At 38.1% G+C, this 11023-nt stretch overlaps 1 protein-coding gene across 1 annotated transcript; it reads right to left on the bottom strand.

Moving 5' to 3' along the window:
• LOC104771830 (putative invertase inhibitor) lies at nt 4161-4832 on the bottom strand. The gene has a single exon (XM_010496439.1). The coding sequence runs from the start codon at nt 4793-4795 to the stop codon at nt 4265-4267; it is 531 nt and encodes a 176-aa protein (XP_010494741.1). The 5' UTR covers nt 4796-4832; the 3' UTR covers nt 4161-4264.

The following is an 11023-nucleotide window of genomic DNA, read 5'->3' on the forward strand; positions in this document are numbered from 1 at the left end:
GGCTAACACGGTAGCGGATGATCTGAGTCAGAAGAGGGTAGCTTCAGCTTAGGAGCAGGAGATGAAGTCTCTGGTAGGAGAGATCAGTGCTTTGAGCTTGTGTGCTGTTTCACAGGAACCGTTGGGTTTGGAAGCAGTGGATAGAGCAGATCTTCTGAGTAGGGCGCGGTTGGCTCAGGAGCAGGATTTGGGGCTGGTGAATGCCTCAAAGGATGTGGATTCAGAGTATCAGGTCTCAGATAATGGTACTATCTTGGTGTACGGTCGGGTTTGTGTGCCCAAGAATGAGGAGTTGAGACAGGAGATCCTGAGAGAGGCTCATGCGAGCAGGTTTTCTATTCATCCAGGAGCGACTAAGATGTACTGTGATCTCAAGAGGTACTATCACTGGGTCGGGATGAAGAAGGATGTAGCTACTGGGGTCGCGAGGTGCGATGTGTGTCAGCTAGTGAAGGCTGAGCATTAGGTTCCTGGCGGTTTACTGAAGAGTTTATCCATTCCTGAGTGGAAGTGGGATATGATCACTATGGATTTTGTGGTAGGATTACCAGTGTCATGGACCTTTGATGCTATTTGGGTCATTGTGGATGGGTTGACTAAGTCAGCACATTTTCTGGCCATTAAGAAGACTGATGGAGCAGCGGTCTTGGCTAAGAAGTATGTGAGAGAGATAGTCAGATTGCATGGGGTGCCAGTGAGCATTGTGTCTGATAGGGATTCTAAGTTCACTTCGGTGTTCTGAAAGGCATTTCAGGCAGAGATGGGCACTAAGGTGCATATGAGTACAACTTATCATCCCCAGACAGATGGGCAGTATGAGAGGACGATCCAGACGTTGGAGGATTTGCTGAGGATGTGTGTATTGGATTGGGGTGGCCATTGGGCAGATCACCTGAACCTGGTAGAGTTTGCTTACAACAACAGTTATCAGGCGAGTATTAAGATGGCTCCTTATGAGGCTTTGTATGGGAGACCATGTCGTACACCATTATGCTGGACTCAGGTGGGGGAGAGGAGCATGTTTGGTGCTAGTTTTGTTCAGGAGACCTCAGAGAAGATTCGGGTTCTCAAGCTGAACATGAAGGAGGCTCAGGATAGGCAGAGGAGTTATGCTGATAAGAGGAGGAGAGATCTTGAGTTTCAGGTAGGAGACAGAGTGTACCTCAAGATGGCCATGTTGCGGGGTCCGAACAGGTCATTGTCAGAGACTAAGTTGAGTCCGAGGTATATGGGTCCATTCAGAGTGATTGAGCGGGTTGGACCAGTGGCATATAGATTGGAGTTACCTGAGGTGATGCGTGCATTCCATAAGGTTTTCCATGTGTCTATGTTGCGGAAGTGTCTCCGTGAGGGAGAGGAGGTGTTGGCTAAGATTCCTGAGGATCTTCAGCCTAACATGACTTTGGAGGCGAGACCAGTGAGGGTTCTCGAGAGGAGGATCAAGGAACTTCGGAAGAAGAAGATTCCTTTGATGAGAGTCCTGTGGGACTGTGATGGTGTTGAGGAGCAGACTTGGGAGCTTGAGGCGAAGATGAAGGCAAGGTTCAAGAAGTGGTATGAGAAGCAAACCGCGACTTGAGCTTGTTTAGCCTGGTTCCATCTGTAATCCGTGGCTGGAGCGGGAATGGAGTATTCCAGCCCATCTCTCTTGTTTACTCGGTCGCTTGGGGTGGTTGGTTGTGCGACTCAGTAACAAGATGAGGTGGTGCTCGGGGTACAAAGTTTCCATGAGGCGGGGTTTCTGGAGGAAAGTTTCCTGAAATAGAAGTTTCTAAAAATGGAAGTTCCAAAAATGGAAAGTGCTAAATATGGAAAGTTTTACGGGAGTTAGAATTTATCCATTTTAGTGGTGGAGAGCCTTGGAGGGCCTTGTGTGGCCTTAGTGGCAGACTTTCGAGTCACTGTGCTGTGTGTGGCAATATTCTTTTGTTATTGTGTGGCCTTTGTGGCAGGCTGTTTAGCCAGAGTGCCTGTTTAGGTGGTCCTTCGGGACAGACTGTCCTTCGGGACAAACGGTCCTTCGGGACAAATGGTCCTTCGGGACAGACGGTCCTTTGGGACAGATGGTCCTTCGGGACAGATGGCCTTTGTGGCGGGCTGTTTAGCCAGAGTGTCTGTTTAACAGGTCCTCTTTAGGACATTTGTTTGGCCTTGGTGGCGGTCCTCTTTAGGATATTTGTTTGGCCCTTGTGTCATGTATATGATCCTTGTGTGGTCATGGGGTATTCCAGTGAGGGGATATGTGGTGGGTATGACATTGAGATGTTTTACGCAAGCCACGAGAAGGAAACCTGGATAGGGATAGGACTCAGACGCGTTCAGAATCGTTTGCTCGTGACTCTTGGGGAACTTTGGTTCTCCTAGTACTGCCATACTCGGAGACTTTGTGACTTGGGAGTATGGTTGGTATATCAACTTCGGACGACGGTCCGGAGGCGCGCTGTAGGGTGACGACCGAGAGACGAGTTGGATTTTTCCTTATATATTATGGCATGCGGGTTTAGGCCCGATGAAGAGGNCATTTGGCATGCAGACTTAAGTCTGATGAGGAGCCAATAAAACTCAAGGTTTAGGCCTACGAGTAAAGGAAAGTCCAAAAGTCGAGAGCAAATGACGCCTGGAGCGCGAGTCTATCGCCTAGAGGTGACCTTCTGTAGATCGGTCAGAGGAGTGCGGGCCGTAGAGACGGTTGCATGGGAGTCCTTGGCTGACNTGAGATTTCTTGAATTTAAAATGATATATGTTAATGAATGTAACATCCGCGAACCAAATATTGGTTTTTGGGGATGGGTGTCGATCGATACCAAGGGGGTGTCGGTCGACACCACTAATTTTTGGTTCGACCAGTTCGATTTAATTATCGATTTGGACCGGTTTGGTTTAGGAAAAACCATTAAACCAAGATATTTAAGAGTGTGGTCGACCAGAAGGGTTTTGGGGAGTTTTCTATTGTCGCCGTTTAACGTTTTTGAGAGAAAAAGGAAGAGAAAGAGAGTTCTTGAGTGTTTGGTGAGATTGGTGAGATTCCTTGCTGTTTCTTGAGAGATCTAAGGCTGGGAAAGTGCTAGAAGCTTGCTAGGAGTGAGGGAATTCGTTCTTATTGGTCAGAATCTTTCTGCAGAGAGGTGAGTGCATGACCATGGCTAATCTAAGCCTTTGATTCCCTTGTTCTTGCTTGTTGTTGCTTGTTTGTGTGTTTTTCTTGCTGGGATTGGTTGATACAGGTTCCTACGGATGTATAAGGCTTGGGTTTCGAGTATTGGACGATTTGGAGGTGATTTGGGAGTGAGATTCGACTCTCGACTTCGCGCGGATCGCAGTTGCAGAAGGAGTGTCGATTGACACCACTTGGTGTTGGTCGACACCAGCAAGTTGGGCATCGATCGACACTGTGGGGTAGTGTCGGTCGACACCAAGGCCAGTGTCGGTCGACACCTCCCTTCCAGCGAGACGATGTTTGATTTCCTGGTTTGTGTGTTTTGTTTGATGCTTGTTTGGAACTTTGGAATCATTGTTGCTTGTGTGTATAGCCCAGTAGATGGGAGGATTGCCTCACTGAGTGTTTATCAAATACTCATGCATCTCAATATGTGTTTGTGGTGCAGGTAAAGGCAAAGTGTGATCGTGGAATCAAGGCGATAAAGAGGAGGATGTTCTAGTGGTTCGCTTGGTTGTCTGGCTTCTGTTAGGTTGCTAGAGTTGAGTCCTAGAACATTGTTTAGGATTGCTGGTTATTTGATTTATGCTGTTTGGATCATTAGTTTGTGATTGGAATTATATTGGTTATTATTTTATTGGTTATTGGTTTATTGGATATTTAATGGTTTGTTATTCCGCTGTTGATTGTGAATGTGGTTAGGTGGCTTGTGGGTATGGGACCACTAGTTGTAGTTTATTTATAAGTATATTATTTATTATTTATTATTTAAAAAAAAAAGGTCGGTCGTTTCACATATAATTTTCCAGCCTTCTTCAATATATTAATTAAGATTATATAATATATTTGTATATTTTCTTACATAATTTAAATCACGTATTAAGTTTTAATTTCAAGAAAACAGCTTCTTTTTTTCTACATTTCAAAATCAATATGTCAATGTGTTACCAAAAGAAAAATCAATATGTCAATGTTGCCGACAAAAAAAAAAACAAAACGCAGACATGTAAAGCAAAATTTTATTTCCACTAAGATAAAGTCTCTTTGCTCTCAACTTTACATGGTAAACATTAATCGATGTTTAATTAGTGAAGCACTTTGACAAATTCATCGTAGCATATTATTGAAAACAAAAGGAATCAAAATCTTCTGTAACAAAATATTGTTCTCGTTACTAACGGGAGACTTTTGTTTATTTATTTCCTGGATACCATCCTTGCAATTTCCTAGTACATCCAAAGCAATACTAAAATCCTCGTTAGCGGTTTTATAATCTTGTGATTGAACGCTCGCTAAAGCAGTGTTTAACAAATCATTAGCGTCGTCATAAAACTCAACACAATCGTGTAGCTCTGCTTCAATACCTCCATATCCCTTGCCCTTGAAGATCTGTTCAGCGATTCCTTTAACATTCATAGTTTTCACTGCAGCGTTCTTCGTCGACGCTAGGATCAAACCTTCGAGGGTGGTTGCGGTTTTGCTTTGTGGATCTTGTGTAAGAGAATCGACGCAGAAATTGTATATCAAGGCCGGTTCTTTCACGGCTGCTTTCTTGCAAGAATCTTGAATGAGAGTTTGAGCAAATGCGAAACCGTTTACGAGAAGAGAGAACATAACCAATGAAACCAAGAACTTCATCTCTTTTTTTTTTTTTTTCTTTGGAGGAAGTAGAGAAAATAAGAATTGATTGATGAAGAATATGTTCACTTTGTGTTGCAATTTATAGTAAAAGTGAACATAAAAGTTTGCTATGTACAATGGATGTGTTAAATCATTAATTCACTAGTAAAAAAAAAACTATGTGGACTAAATTATGTTGAATAAACAAAAGTTGGGACCACTAGAACACATGATGCATTCTTATTGGTTGCTAAAGTTCTTTATAATTTTAATTCATTCTAACTATTTGACATCAATTATTTGATAGTAATCAAAGTTTTATTTTATTTTGCTTTACATAAAAATCTATTATTTTCATACTTTTTTATGTAAAGTCATTATTATTTAGTAATCAAAGTTTTTTTTTTACATAAAATTTTTATCAAAATTTATTATTTTCATAGTTTTATTTTATTTTGCTTTACATAAAAATTTATTATTTTCATACATTATAAATAGAGACTTGTTTCATTTCATTTGAACTTATAAATGTTTTTTCTTTTACTATTATTTTTCTATTAACCTCCAATTTTATTTATTTTAGTAATGAATGATTCTTCTCCTTATTACTTTCAAAAAAAAAGAAATCATAATAATCTTATTTGTTTAAGAAAGATTTGTTAATTTTTTTTTTGTTAATTTTTTTCAATTAATAGTTCTTATTTATATGTAATTATAAAAACATAATACAAAATAAAATATAGAATAAAAGTAATGGAGCAAGGTATTGAATTTTATAAACAAAACCATTACAGATGATAAAAATTGTATGAATGTTGAATTATTAGGTGGAGAAAAAATAAAATGATGTGGAATGGTAAAAAGTGAAAAAAAGATGGTACTGAAAAACAAAATTAATGTATATATCCTCATTAGACAACCCTTAATGGGTATTTTAACTTTAGATTAATATTAGTTTAATTTAAGAACTCCACTAACTATATATGTATTAATTTTTTTCACTCCACTGGTGAACCTTAAAATGAGTGTCTTAAAAATAAAAAATTATTTATCTATATAAAATGTGTTTTTTAGTATAACTTATAATGTGAAAAATGTTGATTAAAATTTATATAAAAAGAATATAAAAGTATAAATTATAATTTTAGTACATTTTATAAAAACATAATATATTACATGATAAATGGGAAACTCACAATCTAAAGGCTTGCCGAAGCTTTAATGAAAAAAATCCCAATCTTGGATTGGATTTCTTTGCTCATGTGGCATGTACCATGATGCATCCAAAACCTGACCACAAGAAACAAACAAGTTACATAAGAATCACGACAGAAAAAGTCTTGACAAAGTCTACAGTCACAACAAGTGCAAGTGTGAGCTGAACGCTTGGTCACAGTTCAATAAAGTGAAATAAACAAGTGAGGGAAAAACACTGAAGTCATTTAATTCAGATAACCACACTTCGGATATGCAGCGTGTGGAGTCTTGAATGCAAGATGGCTCCAATCTAACAGATGTGGCACTGGCACACATACATCATTGGATAATCTATACAATTAACTACAACTTCCTATGTAAATGTAGTTATATGTTCTCCGACAACATATACTTCAATGATGCAAAGCAGCAACAAACAACAATGCCAATGAAACATAAAACATATTGCATTGCTTTTAGCCAGAATTCATATCACATAAAATAAAACATTTGCATCACAATCACTGAAGTTAAACCAATATACCTGTTGTTTTTGTTCTCTATTTGTCATAACTCCAAGTAAGCAATCCAGAGAAAGTAGCATATTCTTACAAAACAATATCAAGTAAGCCTCCAGATAAGAATCTTGACTAGTGATAGTTATCGCATCCATGCTTAATAGCCTGTCCAAGAAGAATCCCAAAATTTACCAGAGGTGATAGGCAAGTGTATTTCTGAAAAAAAATGTATTGAAGAAGGCTTAAGAACAGAATATGAATCTCCCAAGCTTTTTAACTCTACTTGACCAATGACATGCATTGCTTTGTGGATAAAGAGGGCTTCTGAATCATCAAAAAATCGATTAAATCAAGTTTACCTTTTTCAATAACCTGATGTTGAATTATGACATGCATTGTGGTGATAGCACCTGAGAGATTACAGACTGGACTCCTGCAATCTCTACCCGCGCTTATCAATTTCACATCTTTCACCGTATTTGCCTGTTTTCCTTATCTGCTCACAATCATACAACCGAGCAAAACCATAACTATGGATAAAGAGGGAAAGACTTAAGTAGTATATAAAAAAACTAATTATCTATCTTAATATTTTTAAGTACATATTTGTGTCATCTTTGCAGGTCAGATCAAAATTAAAATATATAACCCGATTCAATGATTTGTATCCTCATTAATTATATTACTTTTTCTATATATGGTCATTCATCAATATCCTAATATTTCTAATTTCTATCATTAACAATAAATATGACAATTAATAAATATCATACTATTCATCGAGATTATAATCATTTAATCCAAAATTATAACTTAAAACCGAAATTATTTAAAATTGAAATTAAATAATATATATTAAAATTTTAAAAAATTACTTAGTCAAATATTCTTAATAAAATATAGATACATATAAATCTTTCAAATTCAACATCTATTTATTCAATAACTGATAATGTAAATGTTTGCAAATATAATAATATATTATATATATAAATAACGAATATCATTTTACATTATATATAAAAATATATAAAATATTATCATGTGGTACACAACATGGTCAATTCTAATATTTTATAAAGTGCTAAATGTTCAAACTATACCACTAAAAAATTAAGGATTGATGATCAGTTAGTACTTAGTAGTTGTTGTGAATTATAACTACAAATACACTTATAAGTTTTATGTTTTGTAAGATTTTGTAAAGAGAACAAGAACTAACAAAAAGATAGAGAGAGAGGGACAGTCACGAGAGAGAGAGACTTTGAGAGTGTACTTGATCAAAGACAACTTCACTATGTCACTCTTATTACAACTCCTTATTTATAGTAAACTCCAAAAGAGATGAGTCACACACTTATGCACTTGGTAATGGCAAGTGGTGAACTACAAAGACAAGTGTTAAGTTAGTGTAATATTACATGAACAAGTGTAAGGACATGTGTCTTGTGGTGGAATAATTACACATGTGTTTTACAATACTCCCCCTTGATTATCCATCACCATTGACGAGTTACGTACTACCTCATTAAAAACCTTGTCACGGAAAAACCCATTGGGATAAAAACCATGACAAGGGAAAAAGAGTATAGTAACGTAATCTCCCCCTCGAAAAGATATGTACAATCCTTCTTCATAAATCTCGTAGATGACGCATTCCAATACTGTGAATATGCTTTCTGAATGTGGTAGTCGGAAGCGCCTTTGTGAATAGATCTGCTGCATTGTCACTTGAGCGGATATGTTGAATATTAACTTCCTTCTTTTGCTCGAGTTCTTGAGTGTAGGAGAAAAATCTTGGAGGTATATGCTTTATTATGTCGCTCTTGATGTAACCTTCTTTGATTTGGGCGTGAAACGACCGACCTTTCTTTTTTTAATAAATAAATAATAAAATAAACTACAACTAGTGGTCCCATACCAAATAGCCACCTAACCACAAACACATGCAACAGCGGAAATAACCAACCAATATTCAATAATAAACCAATAATAAAATATAACCATAACTCCAACATAACAATATCCAAACATCAAGAATCAAAGAACCAGCAACCTAACAATGTTCTAATGACCCAACTCTAGCAACCTAGCAATGCCAGACAACATCAAACCGAGTCCCTAGAACATCCTCCTCTTCATTGCCTGGATTCCACGATCACACTTTGCTTTTACCTGCACCACAAACACATATTGCAATGCATGAGTATTTTATAAACACTCAGTAAGGCAATCCTCCCATCTACTGGGCTATACACACAAGCAATAGAGTATCAATAATCATCACACAACAATCAACAACAACGAATAACAAACCAGGACTTAGCATCGACCGACGCCACACATGCATCGACCGATGCCAAATGGGGAAGCATCGATCGACACAGAAGCTGCATCGACCGATGCAAGTGTAACTTGCATCGACCGATACCCAGTCTGCATCGACCGACGCATGCTCGACGTAACACGAAAACCCTAGAGTTTACGCGCCGTCCTCGCACTTGCATCGACCGATGCAAGATATGCATCGATCGACGCAACGTCGAGCACCGTGATTTCCCCGAAGCTTCTCGCCGGATCTTCGTTCCTACAACCACAAAACTCGATCCCAAGCCACAAGAAAGCTTCCTAACGTCCATAGCAACATCCTAATACGTCTAACAACACACAACAGGAAGATTAATGAGTTCTCTAGCTTAGATAAGCCATGGTCATGCACTTACCTTTGCCACAGGAGAAACTAAACCTTAAACAATCAAGAACACGCTCCCAGGAAGCTCCTACAACGATCCCAGCTACAGATCTCTACAGGAACGCCTCAAATCTCCAAAAAATCACCAAGAACTCTCAAGAACTTTTCCTCTCTTTTTCTTTTCTCTAAAAACGGCCACACCACGAAGAATGAGACCAAAAGCCTCGACCCTAAGGGTTTTATATTCCCTTTTGACCAAAACGCAGCGTTTGACTTAAGTCAAAACGCAGAGAATCGAGCCAGCATCGACCGATGCTCCTACTGCATCGATCGATGCACATCCCAAACCGGGATTCCGGTTCACGGATGTTACAGGGCGACACAAGCAGCATTGTCTTCAAATAATGTTGTTGGCTCTTTCTTGGTGACTATTCCACTAGATTCTTGTATGTGGTTAGTCATTGTTCTGAGCCATACACATTCCCTCGATGCTTCATGAAGAGCAATTATTTCTGCATGATTTGAAGAAGTGGCGACTAAAGTCTGTTTCTGAGCGCCATGATATTGCAGTTCCTCCAATTGTGAAAACATATCCAGTTTGGGATCGGGATTTATGTGGATCTGATAAATATCCTGCATCTGCAAAACCAACAAGACCAACCGAAAAGTTTCTAGGATAGAATAATCCCAAGTCAATCGTACCTTGAAGATAACGGAGAATATGTTTTATCCCATTCCAATGCCTGCGAGTAGGGGATGAGTTGTATCTTGCAAGTAGATTCGTAGCAAAGGCAATATCTGGTCTAGTGCAATTTGCAAGATACATGAGTCCACCGATAGCACTCATATAAGGTACTTCGGGACCAAGTATTTTCTCGTTATTTTCACAAGGTCTGAATGGATCACTATCGACATTCAGAGATCTATTGACCATTGGAGTACTCAAAGGAGTCGCTTTGTCCATATTAAAGCGCTTTAAAATCTTTTTCGTATAATTTGATTGATGCACAAATATTCCATCTTGGAAATGTTCTATTTGGAGCCCAAGACAAAATTTAGTCTTTCCAAGATCTTTCATTTCAAACTCTTCCTTCATATGAGTTCTTGCATCATCAATCTCCTTTTGAGTTCCAATTATATTTAGATCATCAACATATACAGCAATGATCACAAATCCTGATGGAGATTTCTTTATGAAGACGCATGGGCATATTTCATTATTAACATACCCTTTCTTCAATAGGTATTCGCTTAAGCGATTATACCACATGCGCCCGGATTGTTTTAATCCGTAAAGTGATCGCTGTAATTTGATCGCACAAATTTCATTAGACTTAGAGTCTAATGCCTCAGGAATCTTAAATCCTTCTGGGATTTTCATGTATATATCATTATCCAATGATCCATATAAATATGCTGTCACTACATCCATAAGGTACATTTCTAAATTCTTAGAAGCCGTTAGACTCATTAAGTACCTGAATGTAATTGCATCCATGACTGGAGAATATGTTTCTTCATAATCAACTCCAGGTCTTTGAGAAAAACCTTGTGCAACAAGTCGGGCTTTATATCTTGTGATTTCATCTTTCTCATTTCTTTTTCGCACAAATACCCACTTACAACCAACAGGTTTTACATCTTTAGATGCAGTGACAAGAGGTTCAAAGACATTTCTTTTATTGAGGGAAAGCAACTCAAGTTGCATAGCATTTTTCCATTTCTCCCAATCATGCCTATGTTGGCATTCTGATACAGACCTTGGATCTGGATCATCTTTTTTATGATCGATCTCTTTAGATACAGAAAAAGAGAATATTCCATTATCATCATCGATTT

Source organism: Camelina sativa, chromosome 20, assembly GCF_000633955.1.
Source record: "Camelina sativa cultivar DH55 chromosome 20, Cs, whole genome shotgun sequence".
In the NCBI taxonomy this organism is placed as follows: Eukaryota; Viridiplantae; Streptophyta; class Magnoliopsida; order Brassicales; family Brassicaceae; genus Camelina; species Camelina sativa.

Bases quoted from the DNA above. Each gene is read 5' to 3' on its own strand.
- LOC104771830 (XM_010496439.1), bottom strand. From the start codon at position 4,795: ATGAAGTTCTTGGTTTCATTGGTTATGTTCTCTCTTCTCGTAAACGGT.